Genomic DNA, 23,251 nt, shown 5'->3' with positions numbered 1-23,251 from the left:
TAGCATAATCTCAAATTTAGTTAGATTATTTAAGAAGGAAAAGTGGAAAAAATTGATGCCTTCTGATATTTCAAGCGTTGTTACGAAGGAAATGAAGAGAAATAAGAAGCTACCCTTTTTAGCATTCTGGTCAATTTGATACACTAACGAGCCAATATTCCTTACATTCGTCACTCGTCTAATCACTTGCTTATCATTTTAAATATTCTTATAATATTGTCTTTTTTCACTAATTTTTGACTTCCAAACAAAGGCTACAAAGTTCTCCGGAATCTGCAGACAACAACCAAAGAACACGTAAGGACAGCTTGCTACAACAGCATGTTTGCAAAGGAAATTTACATACTAAACTCAAACGTTCTCGAGCGAACCATCATTCGGTCATGTTTCTAGAAAAGTATGCTTCTTGCATTTTCACTGAGAAGAGTTGAATTTGGAGTGCACCACACATCGCCTATCACACCGTACATGACCACTATTACGAATATCGATACCGCTAATGCCATAACAACGTTATCACGCGTCACCGAACACCGAAATCACAACGTGCAACCGACCAAACCTCACCCTGACAATCACTCACTCTGTGGGCAACTCCATCACACAATACTGCCAGCAATGAAAACACAAAGGAACGACGGTGACGATCCGCAGCCTAAGAACAACCTTCGGCCTCGGATTCTCATATCAGCATGTGATGTGGACGTATCGTCAACGATCGATTCAGCAACACACACAGGAGTCAGTCAACCTCACCGCTGCCGAGGACAAATAAAGCGCAGCACACATGTAAAAGCACGCAGCTGCTGGTAAACAGCCCCAAAATCCACTAGGGGACGGCCACCAAGGTAAATAGTCAAACATTTTTGCATAAAATTATCACTTCAGATCATCGTCGCTCGTGCGCGTTTGTGGTGTGCTCTTCCGTTCACAAAACGTGAACTGCGTGATATCACACAGTCCGCGCAGACACACATCAGACCTGCTGGCCAGTGTCAAACAGAAGTCCGGTGCTGCACATTCAATCGATTCACCACCACGCTAAAATTACGCTCGTCATTAGTGTGTGATGTGTTCTCCTCTAGGTTTTCTCGTTCCACCGACGTTATCAAGCGGCAATACAATATCATCATCAGCCACTTCTGCCACAGTGGGGACCTATCTTTCCACGTTCTGCCGCTATTAATGATGATATATTTTCGTTTTCGACAATCTGAAACTCGGCAAAAAAAACAAGGAAGACAAGGAAGATTTTTAATCCTTACGTTTCCTACCTGGTCACACTAGGTGGCTTCTCCTTTTGACCTTTGCATGATTAGAATCATGCATGAGATATGAGTGAGAACTGCAGCTTATGATGCTCGGAGAGAACTGCCGGCCAAATGATGTCATAAACGACGAAGAATTTTACTTAACAAGGTGATGATGCGCTTCTATTGCTTCATTTCCGGTGTCACCATAAATGTATTCCGTTTGCGAATCACTATCGAGAACAGTTATTGTGTTTAATAAAACTGGTTCACCTGTTACCAGAGTGTTCTGAATATTCACACATTATGTCTCTCGGCAAAACAAAACATCATTAATCGATCAATTTGTACGACAAACTCGCTGATCGCCATCAATGATCCTCTTTTACGATTGTTTCAACACCGCGCCATCATTTGCATACTACCAACGCTCGCAAGAATACCCACGGATGCCGCTTTCAAGCATCGAGTTCACCTGTTAACTAATTCAGATCAACTGTTTCAGAGAGACCAAAAATATCATCCACCTCGGACAGTATAGTTTTAAAATATCTTTCATCGCGCCAGATCGAGAACCAACCGGTCTACATGAGAATGTTGCAGAATCATCACCTTCGAAGGCTGCAACCACATGATTCTACAAGAGGATGCCTCTTGTGTGGGGTGTTTTGTTACCCTTTTTTGGACGATAAATTCATAAAGATACGAAGAGTCCCCTCGGATGAGTTAAAATTAGTTCCAAGCTCTCGAGCCGCCCGATCAGAGAGCGACTCCGGCCGGCCCATCCGGTGAATGTCGTCCGTGAAGGAATGGGCGGAAGGAATCGGAGGATATATTTGCATAATTTTTATTCGATCTCAGAGGTAGAGCACAGGTGAACGTGCGGCTATGGATCCTAGCATGTGGCAGAAAGGCGGCAGAAATGAATTTCCACACACAAAAAACCGCATGGCAAGGACGGTCAACCGGTGTCCTCGCGAGATGAGACAGAAATGTGTTGCTCTAGGAATTTAGTAACAAAAAAAGATCAAACCTCTCGATCAGAGCTGTTTATACCAGTCGTAAAGATATGTATCCGTTCCATTACTTACTATCCTGTTGCAAAAAGAACAGGAAAAAAAGCATTCGCATTCAGTTAAAATCGCGTGTTGGTGAAATTTGAATAGAAAGTTTGCGGACATGCTGCATATGGCCGAAGAAAGGCAATTTTGCGAATCTGTTTCTCCACTCATCCTAATCGCGTCTTGCATCCATAAATAAGATGCTAAGTCTACGGTTCAGGACTGCAAGAAAAAAAAGTCTTCGCCCTCTTCTAGTGTTTCCTTGATATTCAACCCAACACAAAACCCTGACCCTGGAGCGTATTCAAATACCGCTTCCTCTGGGTATTTTCATCTGGGTCGTCGCTCGCATCAAGATCGCATATCAAGATCGGATCGGACGTTTGCGGGAATTTCTGTAGCACCGAAACGTGACTCACCAGAGCCAGACGCACCGGTGTGGACAAAGCGTGGTTTAGAAAATGTGAATCATACCATCCTCCATCTTGAGCTGTGCCTTAGAACACAACTTTCCTGGGTGGATCTTCATTGCACCGGACCGCCTGAAGATCCTTCATTAGCTGTAGTTGCACAGCGAGTGATGGTCATTGCATCGTGCTTCGCCTCATCAGGTGACCAAATTAAGTGTTCATCAGTAATGCAGCGATGGAAAAGATGATCGAGAGAAAAAGAAAGAGCGAGCCAGCGAGAGATCGCATGTGATGAGCGTGAGAAATGAGATGTTTGAGGTGGAGATGGGGAGCTTTTTCAAGATCGTCAAGGTGATTTCATTCACCAAGACATCGTAGGGGAGTTGCGGCACCGATGCGTCGGTTTGCTGGTAGCTTTCAGATGTGATGTTTTAAAAGAAATTGCAACTTGTTTTATTAAATTTTAGTATATATTTTGAAAACAATTTATAGTTTAAAAAACATCACCCGGTGATCATTAAACAAACAATGCGTAATATCAGACAAGTAAATGGTTATCTTTAAACTCTCTTTTCATTCGAATGAACACCTTTTCAACCAAAAAAGGTGATCACATGCAAAAGAACACTACCATTCGGTGCAAAAACCATCATCACCCCAACGTTCTCTACGCGATCACTATCAGTGAGCAAGTATCTAGACATCCGCAAGATCGCCCGAAGCTCTACGAGCGAGCGAGGCGCGCCCTAACCTAGCGCGACTCCGCGCTCGCGGCCTATAAAAGCTTCTTACGACGAGGATACCAATTTCAGTTTGCCATCCGATATTCGGTAAGCAACATCTGTCGAACGTCGCTCCCTCTGCCTCCCTCTGGACAGGAGACTCCTCGGCGAGCTGCCGTGGCATCGTGGTGTGCTTGGTGAAGTAGCGCGTGGTGTCTGCGGTTTTCGGGCACCTGCTGCGTGTGCATGACAAGAGAAGCGAACTGTCCAAAAGTGTTCAAAAAGGAATCGCACAAGTGACCGTTATTTCCAGGATTTGCACCTTGAGACCGCACCGCAAAAAAGGACCTCAGTGGAGTGAAGTGAGCAAGTGAACAATTTGATCTTCGCGAAACAACACGCGTACACAAATCCATGGTGAGTGATCAAAGCTTTAATCGACCGACAAACAGCGGTTAAATGTCATGTACCTGACGGCCGGCAGTGACTAGTGTGACTGTATTACTTCTCTAGTGCCGATGATTGATTATGAGCGCGTACTTGCGCCCATACGTGGTGCATCTTCGATGGCAATGGTGTGTGCGCGATGCAACGCGTCAAGCGGAAGACCGTGAAATAGCGTGAACCGACGGTCACCACGGCACCGATTGGCAATTAGCCTTGCAAGGCGGTCCGGCTTCTAGTGGACACGTGAGCGACCCTCTCGCAGCTGTTTACCATGTGCTACCGCGCCTTATCCTGCGTGTTTCGGTCGTTCTCGACGAAAGCAATCGGGGACCCGCGAGTTTGAAGGAGTTCCAGCTGTCAATCGCCCATAAATAACGCACCGATTTCGGTTCAGCAAAACACACCGTCACAAGTGAAAGGTGACGAGCTACCCATTCGCTTATCAGCACTTATGAATGGCTTGAGCGAGCGACGACAACGACGAAAACCAGTGACCAGCAAAATGCTCTTTTCCGCCATCTTTGCTTCGCCAAGTGGCCAACCACATCGATACTAATTTTGCTAATTTAATGCCTGCGATCTTGTCGTATCTTTGAAGGACGGGTGTTGACGGAGTTAGCGAAATTTAATCTAGACCTCGCGACCTGGACTGGTCTCTGCTCTCGTGTCGAAGGACGGTGGCTACACCAGCGCCAATGTTCCTGTTGTGAAATCGTTCAACTTGTAACCATGAGGCTCGAATACGAAAGATCACAATATTTATGATCCTCATTTTACGACAATAGCTTTATGGTGGCGTGGTCCGTGCGTTATGAATTTTTCGCTCGCTCTCTCGGTCAACTGGCCGCGCACCGCCCGCGTCTAACCTTTTGCGCCCGGATTCGTCCTCGGCGCTGGATTAACATCTCTCGTCTATCACGTTCCAATTGAATGTATCTCAAGAGCAGCGACGTTAAATGTGTCCATATGGATTCATTCGATTGTGAATATTCTTGAAGGCTGCCCATACCTTCCTGCTGGTGCCTCGAATGTCCGATCAAACCCGGAGACAAGTTCCCGACACGCTGTTCCCGTTACAATGAATTAGCAGCCCGCGAAATTCAAGTCACAGGCACGATCATCTCGTTCACCGTCGGTGGTCACAGATCGCAACGAAAGATGTAGAAACAGCTCGTTCCTCATCTCATCTTCTGTCCTCCCTTCAGTTGGCCGCCTGGCAAAGGGTTGCCTTTGCGGTGATGCCCCACGGAGTTACCCAAACCAAACAGTCCAAACAGTCGCGGTCATGCATATTAATTTCGCCCTGCCCTGCGGTGCGCCATAATTCGCCAGTGCCCGACCGTATCTTTTATCATCTGAATGACCGACCGAGAGTCACGAGGGCCACTGTCGCGAAGGGTCAGTTGGTCATCTTATTTGTGATTCTCCCTGCTTCTCTCTCCCACTCGGCGTGGCAAGGGAAAAACCTCAGACAGTTTCTACACACAGCCAAAATTTGGCGGCTAAAGTCAAAAAAGAGAACTTCATTTTTCCAACATTTTGGAAAAAATAATGGCAGATGGAGACAAATTTACATCTACGGTACGGCCTACACTGGAGTGCAGCATTATGTGTCTGCCGATCAGCTTAAAGCATATTATATTTTAAAAAAAGCTGTTTGCAGGTGTGTTAAAGTTATTTCGCGATGATTCTGTAGTTTTTCTGAAGTTCTTCTTTTCAAGCGTCCCTACACACACCATTATTTTTTTTATATGGGGCTTTTGACTTTTGCCGACAATTTTGACTTTAGCCGCCAAATTTTGGCTGTGTGTAGAAACTGTCTCACAACGTCACCAGATTTACCATGAGACCACGGTCTGAAATGAAGGTACATAACTCCTGTATCCTCCCTGCTGCAACGCTAATAAGCTTGTCACACCCCAAAATTGATTGTGCGCCATGTTTGGACGTACGTAATATAAATTTGTAGCAGCTTAAATTACGTTCATGCGAACCTCCAACGAACGGAACGCATCTTCTGGACGGGGTGATCATGCTGCTGCGATCGTGTGCGGTTACCAAATTGGCGACTCATGCCCAGCATGCAGCCGTACAAGCTGTTTTGCCGAATGCACCGGCATACCACGGCATCGAATCCCCGTAAGGGCACCATTAAAACTGGAAGATAATCACCTGGCTGGCCGGGCTGGCCGGGCGGCCGGTTGGACTTGTGTTGCAACCTAGTCTTGGGCAGCGCCCATCTCGGTGGCTAAGGAAGGGTAAGGCGACATGTACTGGCCATTCTGCTCACTTCCAAGTTCAACAGGTTTTCAGTCGTTTCGTTCCTCTTTTGTTGCTCTGGCCACGTCAACGGTGCAGAGTGAGAGAGAGACAGAGGCGCGGGAAAATTCATCAAAAAAAATGAAGATAAACAATACAACATCCAAAAAATGAGTCTCCCCCTCCGCCGGCCGGCTTCACGAGACGCAAAGAGGTCACGTTTGCTGCACAGCATCATCTGATCGACGACAATGCACGAATGGCATGTTGCTTCGGGGAAGATAAATACTCTGCAATACATCAGCAGTGAACCGAACCGCGATGTCTGGGTTTCTGTTGACCTCAACTCGCGTTCAGGAGATGAAGTGAAATTTGGGAAACCATCATTTAGCAGGACTCGTCTCGTCTAATTTGCCTATCGGTTGCCATCTTTCTGAAGACAATTTTTTTATCTGAAACCCCTACTACATCCCCGAACCCGGAAACACTGACACCCCAGGGGAGATAAACTCCATCCATAAACTATAAACGGGCCGAGGTCCGAGTTCCACGCCCAAAAAATGCATGCTCAATCCGCCGAAGGAGCAATTTGTTACAATCTGCATATCGTAAAGGCTGGCTGCCCACGTAAGCGCTAAATTTTTGCCGCTTGACTGGATGCTGGACGAAAAAGTTGCGTTTGGTTTTTGTTTCTCCGACCAGAACAACCTTCAGCGTTACCTCCTGGCGAGCGATTTGACATACGCGTGCTGCGGTTTCCTCACAAGGATTTTGATTTATTACTTCACGTTTGCACATTTTCGGACATGAAACAGCGGCATCCTATGCATGCACATGATTGGTGCGCAACCGTCATTTCGATGGCCGATGGGCGGTGGTGATGAGAAAATTTAATTAAAATAAATGGCAACTTGCGAAATATGAACCGAGTGCCACATGTGACCCTGAGCGGAGCGTGTGCAGTGCTTTCTAGCTAATGCCTGGATTGGCATTCTACCGTTGTTAAGAATAACAAATGGTACGATAAGAATATTTATGATACGCTCAATCGTTTTGGCAGATCGTTTATAACACCGAGCGCACCGTTACCGGGAGCAATGGATTTCGGTTTTTTTTTATCGATTCCCCCAAGAATAAAAAAGCAAACCTATTGATTAGCTGCTGCAAGGCGAGAATGGCAAGCGAAATGATGGCTTTCCAGAGACGAGTTTTGTTTGGCTTAGAACTCACCATTTCGGGGACCAACCAGCCGACCAGGAACAACAAACATAACGCGAAACGGCACCCGGCATAATGGTGGATCCGAACAGCGATCGAACAACGATCCGGGCGTGTGTCGCCCAACGCCAATGGAACAGGTTTGCCGGTAGATTTGAGATGCGCAGGTGAGACTTCTTCAAGGCCGTCCGCTTGAACCATGACCGCGGACCACGGCTCGGCATCACCCCATCGGCATCATCTGCTAATTCAGCGTTTAGTGTGCGCGGATGACTCGCCGGTGGGGCCCGGTTGTCGGTGTCCCGTGTCGTGTCGATGCTCAAGATACTGCGCCCCACCCTGGCAAACATCGCGCGCGCAGAGCTGGGGCCGGGCCCGGGGTTCCGCTTATTTATTCAGCACCGTTCGAGCACCGCGGAACCGCTCAATGTCAAACCTATCATACATTTGCCGGTATAAAGTATTAGCAGCCCGTTTGTGGACGCCCAAAGGAAGTAGAACCTGAAGCCCGAAACTGACCGAGACCGAGAGTCGCACTGGGTGCACTATGGGGACTAAGAAGGAAAGGAACCAAGTCCACGGAGTCGTGACAATGGACGTTGATTTGAAAATCGATCGAGACAAATCGATAGAAGCCAACGCCCCTACCGATTCGAGCTCCACCTCAATCCGACGCTCCTATGATTGAGCATTATTCTAATCAGATCTTCACATCCCTAGAGAAGACCACCGCCCGGACACTGCAACCTCCATCATGAGCAACCGAGGACAGTGTGCGATACGGTTGCGAACGGACGATTCCTCATTATTTACATATTTTTAAGTGGTTTCTCTAATACGGATCGTCAGTCTCCTAAGTCGCCTTAAGAATTTTGGAATCCTAATGAGCGTCCGATGTCTCATAAGTCATTGCTCAAATCCTCCTGTATTTTTTTCCAATACCTCCCCGCTGATCATCAATTAATATTGGCAACCAATCAACCTCCTGAAGTGATCTCCTCCCAGGCCAAACCAGTTGGTGTTAAAAATAGTTTCCCAGGAGCTGTAAAAGCAGGAAATGAGTATTCCAAGGACAGTGGGCCTTTTGTTTAATCATAAGCATTAGCAGCGATCAATCGCGGCTGAACCTTTGCCTCCACTGGGTCAAAGTTTACACACCAAACATCGCATCGTTTGGGCTCGTGTGTACTCAAGTACCGTGGCCAGTTTTATCAGCTTCCAGCTGATGAGCAGCAGCAGCAGCAGCATAACAGCAAAAGTCAACAAAAACTCATATCCATGCGAGCGAGCTTCGAGCAGGGAGAAGTAACCGTGAATCGTGGCCGATCGTACAATGTATCATTACGTAAATATCTCTCTCTCTCTCACCCTGGCTGTAACCTGCTTCAGAAGGTGACCACCACCGCATCGCATACCGGCTGCGAATCGGGTGGAATCCTTCATTACCATGTAATAATTAATATTTCCCATCAAATCGGCGATCGCGCAGTGGTACCATGTGGTGCTGCTGGTCTTGCTGTTTGTCAAGGAACACTTGTTGGGTGTCAGGCTCCCGGTACTAATGCCGCGCACGTCTCGTCTGAAACCCGTTTGCAAGTTTGATTCGCTTTTAATACGCGATCCCTTATCGTTTCCGTAAATCGATCATTAAACAATTTTAATTTGCTTTTCCCTTCCCTGAAGTACCTGTTGTGCGGTTGCGGTGCCAGTATGCAAACATTTTTTAGCCGAAAATGTCAACACATTTGCATTCCTTCGCCCGGGGACCGGGTTATGATCTCATCCCACTCCCCGGTCCCGGCGACATCCAGAATCTCCTCATCAAGTGACTAGGTGGGTGGTCAATTAACAACTGACCGAAGGGAATCGTCTGATGAGAGAATAGCCCACCCCGCCAAAGACGAGACCTCTACAAAGGTCTCTCTTAACAATCAGCAGCATCAGAAACGAAGGAATGACTTCGATGGGCATGTAGTGACGAACCTTCCGGGATTAGAACCGAGATAAAATCGCACGGATTCGCCACAGCTTTCTATACAGTTACATCGTTCTTTTCCAGCACAAGGTAACCTGGTAACCCTCGGAACGGTGGCTACGATGGCCATTGGTCCCTATCGTGAATCGGGCCTGGCCATTCCTCTCACCAAATGGCGAACTTTGTGGTTGTAAAATGCAAATTTAATCATCAACAAGCCCGCAAATTGCCAACTCCCCGCGACTGTCCGCTTTTAGAACTGAGGGACGATTTGAAAATACTTTTTCTTAGAAAAAAGGTCCCCGGTGGATGCGGGCTTGGCTTGAAACACCGATGGGGACTGGTTTAACGTTGAGGACAGAAAACCGAAACCGGTCCGGATCGAGTGGATCGTTTGGTATATTTTTGGACGACTCTTTTTTTCGCTGCTGCTAGCTGGTTTGACCATCTTGACCGGCGCGTCGCGTCTTATCGTCTGTTCCGACAGGCGACGTCGATGGGAGAAACAAGATTTCTCAATCCACGGATCTCTCGCCACGCCACAGGAGGAAGATGAGCACGGGTCCAGAACCTTGACATTGGTTTGGATTGTTATTCGCTTGTCACTATTCATTTGGGGACCACCATTTTGAACCATCGCATCGTTAGCGGATAGCGTTTCGTTTCGGTTCATTGGCTCTGTTGCTTGTCAATTTCGGGTCCTCCCAGGCGATTGAGGACCCCGGATGTTTCAGATTGCACGTGGAAGCATTTATGTATCCTCTTCCTCTATTTCGGGGGACATTAGTGGATAGTATCCCGTCTATACCCTTAAAGCTGCTGTTTTTTTTGTCCATAAAAACACATTTTTTAAATAGATAGCCAAAAAAATGTATTCGAAGTATTTTTTCTCGCTAACTATACATTTGACCCTATCTCTCGGGCAATTTGTGTATGCCACACCAAAAGAATTCTTCAATTTACAAGGCAAACCACTCGTCAAGCCATTTTCGGATATCTTCATATGAAACGAAGTGCTGTTCGGCAAGCACGTGACCCGTGCCGAAAAAAAGGTGATATTCAGAAGGGCTCAGGTCTAGTTAATCAGAGGGGTGAGGTATAACATCCCAGTTGAGTGTATTCAAATAATTCGACCTTTTTCCACGCAAAGCAATTTGATTATTTGCTGGTGCCTTAACAGTTTCATAAGGCTACAACAGCTTGTAATAGACGACACCCACCTGATCCAACCAAAGGCACAGAATTGTCATGTGTTTAGAGCGATTTGGTCTTGCGGTAGAAGAACATGGTTGGCCGGGATCTATTAACAATTAGATTATCAAATTATATCCACTTTTCTTTGCCAGTTTCCAAGAGATATAGGAACGACTTTCTTTTTTCCCTAGCAAGCAAGATTTCGCATGTATTTTAGCGTCGCTCCATCTGCCTATCGTTCAATTTATGGATTAGCCATTTACCAACTGTTTGAACCTCTACATCGCACTTAAGCTTATTGAAATGGCTGGTTAAGTAATTCCTAACTACTGGGCAAGTATGTTTTACGATTACGTATGATTCTTATCCTAAAGAACCTGTAATTCATGTTCCTAACCTTTTCTGGCTCGATTTTCACGCTTCTTGTCACTCAAGTCAAAATGGTCATCTTTGAAACGATTTAATCAACCTTTGCAAGTGGTATTCAATATCAAATTGTCACCCGACACCCCTACAAGCATTTTATGTGATTCGGTCGTCAATTTCTCCAAATTAAAGGAATCAAATTGAGCCACCCGCATATGCCTTTTTAAGGCACTAAAATGGACATGATTACGGAAAAATATATGTCTTTGTGTGAAATGACTTATGATGTGCACTAATTTATATAAACAGGTGTTGAACTCATACAAAAACCAATATGGAATGTCGATGACAGCTCAATTTGCTCGATAAGCCCATCTATAAGCAATCAGCAGTTATAAGCTTATACACCTGGTAAATTAGCAACTAATTCATGCCGATCGCAAAACCGATATAGGATTCTACCTTCCGATCGTCTCGAGAAGCAGCATTTCTGACCACTTTTCCACAATCCAAAGGATGCTCGGAAGGTCGTCTGGTCTTATTCAAATCACATGCAACCCGCGACCTCAGCAGCATTCCTAGCACCTTAAGCGCCCACCACGTAACTCCCCGTTGGCGCCGGTTGTATCCCGCAAATACGCAAAGAAAAACGATGTAGAACCTATTCAACAACCATAAAACCGGATAAGTCACTCTCGGTAAACGTAATCTCGCCCCCCCGGGGCGGGTACTTCCTCGGATCGGTTAGCATCTTTGACAGAGAACCGTGAAGCGAACCTGATGCTGCTGCTGCTGCTAAACTGCAAGCCACTGCCCGCGATAGGTCCCTTATTTCACATTCAAGCTGTCCATTTTACACATTAGACGGTCTGAAGCTTTGCTCATTGAGCGCAACGGACCCCGGCGTCCAGTGCTCATGGCATTAGCTTACATGCGTGCGTGCACGGCCAAACACACCCGACCGGACACCGGACACGGTGCACGGTGGCTACACTCATTGACACTGAGTAGCTAGTTAAAGGGTGCCAATGTTACGCGATGCATCACGACCGACGTAAAAGCAACAACCAGCTGAGACACATGGAGACACTCCAACACAATGTGGTGAATGTGGAGGTAATCTTCACACTTCATCATCCGGCAGGGGCGAATGGATGGAATTTACGATCCGTTGAGATCCGGTCGCGTCAGAACAGAAAAGTACGAAACGCCCGTGCTGAAATCTCGTGCTGCTGCTGCTGATGAATGAAGAAAGATGAATCGTTGTTTGGAATTTACTCACCTGGCGCAAACAAAATGGTAAATCAATTGCCACGTTGCATCACACACGCTCTCTGCTCAGCTCCGTGTGTTCATTGATCTTATTTGCAAAGATCTACCAGAGTGTAGGCCAAGACGGGTCAAGACGCGTGCTTCATGCAATCGAAAGTCGGTTTTGCAAAGATCGCATCGACCTTTACTACTCTTCTACCGTTACGCAATGATAGGTGGAGTTGGGGATTCTTTTGTTCACCAGTTTTATCAGATACGCGATCGCGATCGCCGCCGGTAAGGTGTGGTAAAGCAGGACGCCAGGAGCCGTCACGATGGGTCTAATTGAAAGATAAATTAAGCGTTTCCTTCAAAATGGTCGCACAGTAGCTAATAGCAAATAGATTTAACCTTTCGCCGTTGAGCATATGCATTTTGATTAGCACGGCAACCATCCATCGTACGTGGGAAGGAAAACAACCCCAACCACCGGAGGTCACGTATACTGGTGCGATGAGTAACGCTCGAATCAATAGTGCTGGGGACGCCCTGGCGAAGGCGGAGAATCCTTCAAACTTGAGCTTGTTGCACGGACCGTCACCAATGACTATTTGCTCGAATCGTAAATTGTTGTCGGTTGTCTGGCCATCTGGCTAACACATTCCATGTTCTCATACCTATCTTCCAGATGCTTAAGCTGCTCCCGGTTCTGGCCCTGGTGGCATGGTGCCACGCCGAGATACCGGTCTTTGAGTTTGGATCGTATTCCGGTGAACAGAAGGTGAAGCTGGCGCCCAGTGAAGCGCGCATAGAGGAATTCACCGGTTATGTCGATCCTACGCCCGTCAACCCGCTAACTGAACCACCAACCACGTGTGTCGGTGGGGTAGAGAAGTGTGGATACGCCCCCGGTACACCTAGCTGCCCCTGGGATCCTTATGCGCAGAAGGAAACATTAACGGAGACACGCACGGAAACAGTGGTACAAGAGAAAATTAAAACCGTCGTAGAGAAGATACCGACCACCATCACCTCGACAGCGTTCTGCGGGACTACAAATAGCTATCTGCCACCGGATGAGACGGTGACGGCGCCACCGGATGTGAAAACCATCACGATCCGACCACCGCCAGTGAATAAGACGATTTCGTTGCCACCATCGACCAGAACGATTAATATTCCCGGACCAGTAACAACCAAGACACGTGAGACCACGTCTACGGTCATGATCTACAGTACCGTTACGCCACCGGTAACGATCAGCCGGACTGTAACGCCTACCAAAACCAACCTGTTCACTGTGGACAGTGTTACCGTCAATCGTACGATCACGCCAACGTCTACGCTCTTCTCTTACTTACCTTCGATAACGACGACCCGTACCGTGACACCGGTATCGGAGCAGCTCTTCTACACGGACACCGTCACCGTGAAGCGCACGATCACTCCCACCTACGTCAACTCGTTATACGCGAATACCACTACGGTGACTCGTACGATCACACCGACCTATATCAGTTCGATCGTTCTGCCATCGACTGTCACGGTTAATCGTACGATCATTCCGACTTACTACAACACTTTCGTCCTGAATACTACCACCGTGGATCGCACAGTAACGCCTACCTCCACTCGATATACGTACCTCAATTCGACGACGATCGATCGGACCGTTACACCTACAGCGACCAACTACATCACCCTCGATACCACACAAACGCAAACGCGCACGATCGTTCCTACCTACGTTGTGCAGAAAACGGCTGAAACAACAACCGTTACGAGGTAAGTAAAGGATACAAAGAGTGAAGCGCTTTGAAGGACTCATTCGTTAATGTGTTTCTCATTCTCTTCCGCTCTTCCTTCCAGAACGATCACACCATCGTACGTTAGCATGGTGACAGTGCCGACCACAACGCTTACAAGAACCTTCACACCATCCAGCATCCTGACGACCACGGCGGCCACTACCGCAACCATCACACGAACCTTTACACCTTCGGCTATCACTACCGTCACCGCTACAGCACCAACTCGTACGATCACCAAGACTCCGCTGACCACGATCACCGTTACACCAACGCTCAGCATAACGCCAACCCGTGAGATCACCGTCACTGCACCGCGGGTAACGGAAACGGTAACCAATTGCCCACCGGATCGACACTATCTGCCGGTTGCGAACGAAAGGACGGTCACGCGCACCATCACGGAAACCAAAACCTCAGTGCTGACCAACACCGTCACTGTCTGCACGCCCACCAATGCCTACCTGCCAGTCCGGGAGACTGTGGCAGCGAATCAACCTGCACCAGCCTACGCCCGTGTTCCGTCGTTGGAACGCGACATACTGCCACCGGTGGATGAGGATGAAAATAAGATCAAGTGGATCGATTAGGACACGCGTCACGGCGCGGATACAAGAAAAGCAAAAATACTCATAATACCTTCTCGTCGCTCAGCAAAGCGCTTAGCTGCTTTAAGGACTCGAAGACAGGAGGACTCGAAAAATGCAAATAGCCTAGCCGATAGCCGCTCAAAAGGCGAGTGAGATTAGACCGTAGGGTGTGTGATTAGCGTAGCAGAAACCAGAACAAATCGAATGTACAGCAATTGTAACGAACAAAACGAAAAGAAGATCACTGCTTGGAAAACTTAGTATCTTCAGCATATAGCGAATTCGCTAGCCGGCAGCAAAAAAGCAACAGCCGGCCATCGTCTGCTGACTGTGCACTGTGCACGTGTATCTTCACCATCACCATTTTCTTATGCGACGAAAACCTACAACAGCCAGTAGCGATTTTGTGATTCATTTTAGTAATTGTTTAGTAATTCTCATGTTTATGCTATAGTAAGTGTGTATGTGTGTGTTTGTGAATGTGTGGAAATGTGTGAGCATTCGTGCGCCGCGTCGTTGTGTGCTGTTCGTTATGAATTCCCAATAAAGTCTTCTTTTTGCATGAAAATCAAATATCAACTTTTGGCAAAACGTTCAACCCGCTATTGTTTATCGAATTAGAATACTAGCATTTGTGATGCGCTAGTTATTTCGTTTCGCTAGTTATTTAGTTAGCTAGTTATATCTTTTTTGAAACATTTCGAGGATTGGTTTTACATGGCTTTCCTTTTTTTTAAGAGACAAAAACTAAGATAGATAATTAAGTTCAGTAGATTACCCATGGAATGTAATTTCATCAGTTTACTTGCAAAAGCACTTGCATCATTGCTTGAAGCCTCCCAGCGGTTAGCAGCAGGCATGATTTTCTGTTTTTTATTTGTTTTGTTCAATTCCTGTTCCGTTTTTACCACTCAATTATTGAAATCCTGCGCTTTAGGTTAGCCCAGAAATTTTCGATCCGACGCAGCTGGGGGCCATTGGGCGGGTTCGCAATCTTCACTATCTACTATTGATACTCAGCCGCTCCATTTCATCTGATGATCGCTTCAAGTACCGGATCCTGCCAGGTCTCCCGTCTTCGTCCTTATAGTGTTCCTTGCCGAATGGATTCGGCACCCACTTTGTAAAATAAAATTCTTTATTCACCCCTGGTTTGGAGCTAAAGAAAAGCGGCTGAGCCAGAGCAGTTCCTTCTTGAGGAGCTTGGTAGGTGGACTTCACTTAGTGCTCACATTCTTTGCTCTGGAAGTAAAATAAGAATTGCCTCCAATTTATTGTCATCCAGGATGAGAGAGGTATCGTGGTCCAGCACCAGCGCCACGACTCGATTCGCCGGGAAAATCAACATAACGATCTTGATCACCCGTTGTCACTGCTGTATTAGTTACTGCTCAGAGACCAGTGGACGATATTTTCCACTTCCTGGCATGTATGTTCACGCTGGCAAGTTACATTTGCACTATTTGACCAGATTCAGCGATCTCCTGGTCAATCACGCTCAAACAATGTAGCCAAATTTCCTGCGGTTTTCCTCTTGAGCATCCTTTGGAGCTTCATGTTGCTCTAGTCCGTTGGCCGCCGGAAATCGGGCATTTCTCGATACTTGTATAGATGTTTAATAGCGGCAAAAAGTTGTAAATGTTGACACAGAAGTTTTAGGTGTCAAAACGGAATAGCTTCCCTCTTTTCGCTATCACGGTTAGAGTTCGACTAATAAAGGAAAAGATTGAGTTTGTTGTTTTAGATTTGCCGAACTCAATTATTTGTCTTTCTTTTTTTAAGAACCATTCAATATTTGTAGAGCAGATGACAAAACCTTCATCCTTCGGAATCAGGGGATCCGCTGTTTCATACACAAAACAAAGCCAGAACAGCAAATGTGCGAGGACCTTCGTGGCCACAGAAATTTAAATTCAACGCATTAACGCCCAAAATTCAAAAGTTTATAGCAAATTACACGGTATACGCTCTAGGCGTTCGGGTAAAAGCGTAAGAGATTTGCCGAACTCAATTATTTGTCTTTCTTTTTTTAAGAACCATTCAATATTTGTAGAGCAGATGACAAAACCTTCATCCTTCGGAATCAGGGGATCCGCTGTTTCATACACAAAACAAAGCCAGAACAGCAAATGTGCGAGGACCTTCGTGGCCACAGAAATTTAAATTCAACGCATTAACGCCCAAAATTCAAAAGTTTATAGCAAATTACACGGTATACGCTCTAGGCGTTCGGGTAAAAGCGTAAGAGTGATTTTACACTGCGCCAAAGCTTTCGACGCCGCGACGAATTCTGACAGCATTTTTTTTTTTTAAACCTGTAGGATACTATACTACTGTGTCACTAAAGTAAGATGAATGGGTACTCTATTTAGTGGTGTGAACGATTTCTTTAATTCTCGTATTTTTTGTAGTTTCTCAGTACTTTGAATGACATTCATGCCAAGTTTTACGTCAAAATAATAATCAGTTTTTGAGATATGATTTTTTTTGTAAACTACCCATAGCCATTCTTTGTTTTTAGATATGACGAAATTTTTGGAACCAAGAATTTGCATAAAATTTGGTTTACGGATGAGTAAAAAGTGATGCAAAAGGCCTTTGGTGACTAAGTTAAACAAAAATGTTTACAAGTGGCCAAAAGACTCCAGGATGGTCGAGAAGTACCTCCTAAGCGTCCTAAGTGTCCTAAGCGACCATCAACGTCAATCGACGATGCAAGCGCCCAACAAATCAAAAATTTGAAGTTGGAAAATCGTCGATTAACAACTAGAGACCTTGCTGCTGATATTGGCACATCCAGCTAATTCGTCAATTACATTTTGAAAAATGTTCTGGGCCTCAAACGCGTCAGAAACGCTAATGTAAACTCCTCCGGGGACACCGTTTTGAAACGATAGCGCTAATTCAAGGCGCTGCGAAGAAGGAGCTGAAGGCCATCCCTACAGTCATTTTTTTTAAGCGTTTCCAAGACTGCCACAAAATCCGTTGGCACAAGTGCATTGCATCGTGGAGGGATTACTTGGAAGGCGACGAAATTAATTTGGAGGAATAAAACAGGAATTTTCGAAATAAATCGAAATTCATGAAAAAATGCTATCAGAATTCGTCGCGACGTCGAAAGCTTTTGCGCAGTGTAGATTCAGTCTAACACAAGAAACACTTTTGCGATAGGTTTTGTTGCAATTTATTTTTTAAAAACCGATATCAATAATCATTATTTAACGTATAATTGTCCTAGATATGCTTAAACCAAAGGAACTACTGACATTTTTGCAGTCGAGTATTTGTCACGACGAATTTCCTACGCTCAACACGTAACACCTTACTATTTTACTCCTCCAGCTTAACACTCGCACGATCTAGTTGGTGGTTTGGTTTCTGACTTTCCGTTTCCTCCCGAAATATCCATTAGCTTTCCTCTTCGGACTTCCGTCAGCTACTAATTTTACTTTTCGTTCACTATTACGCTTTGCTTGCCTGCTCTCGTTCAGGTTTCGTCTTTGATGCATCGCGAGGCGTGGTTGGTGGCGCAGATTGCTTCTCGCTTAGCTTTCGTTTGTATCGATATCCTTCCTGATCGAATGCGGGTGGTAAGGCTCCAACGTGCGGGAGAGTATGCACACCACCACCGAATTCCTGAACGGAAGCTAGGTCAATCGGTTCTCCACCAAGGGAACGCTGTCCTTCGATGCTTCCCACAGCGAGCCCACCAAACGGATGGTGCGTCACCGGATGATTCAGCACGGGCGGAAGTGACACTTGCGGCGGAGGAACGTATGGTGGTGGCTGCTGGAGTTGGATAGCGGGATTGAATAGTTCAGGGTTCAGCTGCGGTACTGGAGGTGCTGGCGGCGGTGGTGGTGATGGTGGAGATGGTGGGAAGGGTGGCAGATAAGTGTTACCGGGTCCTGCCACTTGAGCCACTCCTCCGAAGTCGGCTTGAGCGACGATCGTGGAGAAGACCGTTTCCGTTACGTACTGCACCACCGGGCTCGGCTGCACGATCAGCGTGCTCGTTTCTGTTAGGAACTCTATCCTCGGCACGACCACCGTAGAAACTGAGTACTCGGTGGATGTGATGTAGATCGGATTTACCACCGTCGAAGTCAGGTAATCCGTCAGATACACGGTGTTCACGTCGGTAAAGAAGTGATTCAATGTTTCCGTCGTAACATCGGTCACCGTTTCCGTGTACACCTGGGGTATGCACTGTGGCGTTGGTCTTGGATAAAAATATCCTTCATGTGGTTCGCTCACGGCGGCTCCAACCACCAGCAACAATACTACGAAGCGCTGAAATAGCCAACAAACATTTCTACAGAACTGCTCCTATAGATAACACCGAGAACAACATGTTGTCATCACTTACCATCATCACTGCACCTTTCCAGCCCAAGCCCAAGCCCAAGCTCAAGTATTGCGTACACGCTGGTTTCGCTTTCAAACCGATTACGGCACAATTAGCAACCTACAATTAACACTTCCACTACGACGAAAATAGCGATGATTGTACCGAACCTCACCACAGCACACACTCTCTACACGATGCCGACGGAACAACCACAGCAGATAAATGTTATCCGAAGCTCCAAAGTTCCGATTTGACGACCGGATAGGAACTGATAGCTCTCCCTGATTTACCGTTAGTCTTTATATACGTGGACGCCACCCAAAAAACTGCAGCCTTTTAACCGGAGATGCCCCTTCCCAAGACGCACGGCGGAGATACGCATTGGTGGTCCTCGGGTGAAAATTACCAGGACAAACACGAACCCGGTGTTGTGCAGCTTAGATTTTTGTATATTTTGTACGGCAATTTTGTTCCAATTACGAAAACGATGTCCTAATACGAGGCACGTAACATTGACCCACTGCCGCCGTGAAGAAAGCTGCGGATGCGTTTGTGGATGCGGATGGGCCTTTGCAGCTGATCTGTAGTCGTTGAAGATGGTAAATCTATCGATATAAGATTACCATATTTTAAATTATTCACTCTGTGATCATTATCCATCTTTGTATCCATCCCTGTGATCATTTATTAGAGTACGATGCCGTTGTTGGCTTAAAAAACAGACAATCAATGTAAATTTCAGATTTACATTCATTGTAAAGAGGGCCTTTTATGGTTAAACAAGTATTTCAGTGTATGTTATTTAAAACATTCGTCTAAGAGTTACAACGTGTCGAAAATGAAAATCAACAACGAACATTTTCCATGCATTTCATACATTTGTTTCGAAGAAATCGAATATTCAAGCAAGACCCCTGAATTCTGTATGTTGTTTTTTGTGATGAAGCTGTATCAAATTCCCCAGGAGCTAAGGATAATACATTCTAAACTTACTGGCACAAAGCTAAAATTTGATCGAAGATTTTGAAAAAAGAAAAGATTAATACCCGATCGATCGAGGTGAAGAGCATGATGGATCGAATCTCCATCTGCGAAATTTTGGCCTAATTTAATGAAATCGAGTTACTAACGTAACGGCTAATGAGTGATGGACTGGAGGAAGGGATGGCTTACTACCATATTGCCCTAAAAGATCACACTCAAAACGTGTTCCTATGGGTTCCAAGAGTCCTAACCTACAGTATATGTTAAGTTCCATAATAATTTTAATAAGTTGTTTTTGTGCAGTCAAACACTAAATTAAGATCATTACTCTCGAGATCTAGGTCAGAACTGGCCAGAATTGGTCTGAGACTGGTCAGAATTGATAAGAAACTGGAATAAAGCAGCGTCTGTGAAAATCAAACGAACCTTCTATGACAGGGCGATAGTGAAATTCCCACTAAAAGAATGGTTTATATTTTTGTTAATCGGACCAAGGGAATAATTTTAAATAATGGTTTGAACTTCACTAAAAAAATAGATTACTTTCTTCGCAATCCAATATATCGAATGAAATAAGAGATTTATATTACATAAGCAAAAACACGATTCAACCGTTGTCGTTTTTATAGACTAGGGACTTATCTTTAAAACAATTTCAACGAACTCTCAACGATACAGCGGTAGCGAGAATTTCATTTTTACCAGGTGTTAAAAACTGAGCTATGTCCTTCTTGTTTTTGGATCGATTTAAAAAGTCTCATTGATAATATTTTGAATCGCACCAACAGTTTCATCGATCTGTAATCCTAGTTTGGTTCTACCCCCAACGACGTTTGTTTTGTGACTGATTGAAATGATTTTACAAGCCGTGAAATAGTTGACTTTCCAAATGATCATCAGGAGTTCACTCGAAGAAGCAGTAAAACTAATCCATCTATACTTATACAAGCCTTATATAATATCGCAGAAAACCTTATATAAAATCGCAAATCAATCGTACAATCATCACACGTGAAAGCAGGAAGGCGACTCTCAAAAATCTTGTTTTTGTTAAAGTAAACTCCAAGTAAGTCCAAAAGCGTGGATTTTCCATTACTTTTCTTTTAATTTTTTCTTTTAATCTTTTAAAAAGCAAAACGTGACAAAAAGCCAAGTCGATATCTTTTACTCCATTTTATTTCCAACTATACAAATTCACCTGTTCGCACCGTCCGACGGCCGAGGCGGTAAGTAGGACAATGCAGGTGGAAGGTAAGTTGATGCCGTAGTATCCGCTTGCCCACCGACGGTAGCAAAGACCGTTTCAGTGACATATTGTACCACGGGACTAGGCACTACGACAGTCGACACGGAATACTCCGTCGATGTGACTGGATTGACTACCGTTGTTGTCTGAACGTTTGTCAAATAAACCGTATCATACGCCGTCACATAACTAACCAAGGTCTCGGTCGCAACATCCAGAAACGTCTCGGTGTACACCTCCGGTAGGCAGTCTGGGGTGGGATTTGGATAGAAATACCCAAAGTAATGTGGATCCCCTGATGCCATTTCAATAGCCACTAGCAGAAGCACTAACAAACGCTGTAAATATACATTAAAGATGAGCAATACTCGTAGTCTCGGTTGGTAACTGCACCTACCATATCTGATTGTTGCCAAATCACACTTCTAGAACGTAGTACGAAAGACTAGACGACTAACCATGGAATGAAGTCTGTTCCAGGTGCTCATGTTCTCTTTATATACCGTAAGAGCGCGGTTCCGTTCAATGGGTATACCAAACATTCCTACAAAAACGTCCATCATTCAAGAATCCCATAACCCGCACTCTGGCGAGAGTGAAAATTGTTCTTGCAAACAGTGATGTGCAAATTTAGAGCTGGATATTTTGGATCTCCTAGTTCGGTTTGAACTCATGGACGTGTCAAGTGTATGATGTTAGTTGTGCCCAGTCAAGCAAGCTACCGAGTACACACTAACTTATGCCAGTAAATCAAGCAGAAACAGAACATTTGGCACGTCACTGTCGGCCGTTCATCTTCTTTCAAGTAACACTTTCACTAGCAAACGCAATGCCACTGGCTATTAGCCGCGCCTCTCTTTGCGCAAAGTAATTGACCAGATTCACCGTCAGGCAAACAGAAGGCAACGACGCAAGCAAATGACAAAATTATTTGCCCATCAAACGGCAGATTAATCGGTCGCTAGAGCCTCCCCAAAAAACCGGCCAACCAGGTCCAATGTGCCGCCATATTGCATTAAATCCATACAATGCACTGTTGTATGTCCAAATTCCACCCTCAACAAAACGAAATCCAAACGAAGCGAAGGCTATACCACCGTGAAATGCGTCGAGAAGCATCGGGGGAGCGCTTGTGTCGCTGGTTGCCGGTCGTTGTCGTTGCTTCATTAACAAACGTGTGCCAAACTTCGAACCGCGAACCCGGATCTTCGGATCGGACTTCGGGTGTTCCAGGCCCCGGTTACCGAAAAGCCATGATCCTACGAACTCCAAGTCAAGAAATCCCCACAAATGGATAGAAGGAATTTCCGAGACCTGTTCACGAACACACCAAACCACAGGCAGGGAGGGACTCTGAAGAAAATGTCATGCGTTTTCGGCGATTGCCAAAAGCGTGCAGCAAGCCATGAACCCGGGCCCGTGCACCCATCAGCCGGGGTGGTCGTAAATGTCAAGTAGAACGTCAAGTAGTCCATCTTGGTTGTTTGAAACAGCAGCAAAGAATCCGTTGACGTGATCCGCCTCATGCTCATCACTTCCGGGGAACATCTGCACGCTGGTGCCTTAGCTCAGCAGCAGCAGCAGCAGCAGCAGCAGCAGATGCCTAATCCCTTACCATGACCAGCACTGGCACCTGCAGCACCTGAACGCTGTCACTGTCCGCATGGAATCCAAGTTAATAATTCAACACCTTTTCGTGTGGCCACACTTTACTCGCGGTTGCTGATTAATTTTGTCGATTCACTCCTTCTCCCTCCCCCCCTCCCCGTGTAGAATCCGGATCCGGATTAGTGCCAAGGCGGGGGTTTCCATGATTTATCGTTTCATTCAGTGGTTTCGCGCAGTCGGTTGCAAATTTGCCGGTTTAGCTGGAGAAAAATCGGTCTCGGTGCAGATTAGTAGCCGGCAGATGTAGATGTGCGGGCAGATAGTGAATCACCGATCACCATCGTTCTTCAAAAGATGTTTCAACGCCCGTCATCTCTACCTTAATTTGACAATGAACGCGGGGCGACAGGGGCGTTTAGTATACCAACATTAAATAAATCATTCTTTAACCACTTGGCTGCCCTCCCCCCGCGCAAACAACGGGGCGATGGCTTGATCGCGAAATGTCATC

At 45.8% G+C, this 23,251-nt stretch overlaps 2 protein-coding genes and 1 pseudogene across 2 annotated transcripts; 1 reads left to right on the top strand and 2 right to left on the bottom strand.

The window, feature by feature from the left end:
• The first annotated feature begins 3,551 nt into the window (after positions 1-3,551).
• Positions 3,552-15,087, top strand: LOC126574184 (mucin-3A-like). The gene is made up of 3 exons (XM_050234222.1): positions 3,552-3,860; positions 12,842-13,938; positions 14,023-15,087. The coding sequence occupies exons 1-3, from the start codon at positions 3,858-3,860 to the stop codon at positions 14,549-14,551; spliced, it is 1,629 nt and encodes a 542-aa protein (XP_050090179.1). The 5' UTR covers positions 3,552-3,857; the 3' UTR covers positions 14,552-15,087.
• Positions 15,088-17,909: 2,822 nt separating this feature from the next.
• LOC126576622 (inverted formin-2-like) lies at positions 17,910-18,926 on the bottom strand. Its single transcript, XM_050237928.1, has 2 exons — positions 18,921-18,926; positions 17,910-18,844 (listed from the first exon to the last, which is right to left on the bottom strand). The coding sequence occupies exons 1-2, from the start codon at positions 18,924-18,926 to the stop codon at positions 18,014-18,016; spliced, it is 837 nt and encodes a 278-aa protein (XP_050093885.1). The 3' UTR covers positions 17,910-18,013.
• Positions 18,927-21,080: 2,154 nt separating this feature from the next.
• Positions 21,081-21,620, bottom strand: LOC126574183 (uncharacterized; annotated as a pseudogene).
• Between the last annotated feature and the right edge of the window lie 1,631 nt (positions 21,621-23,251).

The sequence above is a fragment of the Anopheles aquasalis genome, chromosome 3 (assembly GCF_943734665.1).
Source record: "Anopheles aquasalis chromosome 3, idAnoAquaMG_Q_19, whole genome shotgun sequence".
Classification (NCBI taxonomy): Eukaryota; Metazoa; Arthropoda; class Insecta; order Diptera; family Culicidae; genus Anopheles; species Anopheles aquasalis.
The sequence above is the reverse complement of the archived record's forward strand: the minus strand, read 5'-3'. Positions and strand labels throughout refer to the sequence as shown.

Bases quoted from the DNA above. Each gene is read 5' to 3' on its own strand.
- LOC126574184 (XM_050234222.1), top strand. The intron at 13,939-14,022 runs GTAAGTAAAGGA...TCTTCCTTCCAG, and splicing joins GAAACAACAACCGTTACGAG to AACGATCACACCATCGTACG.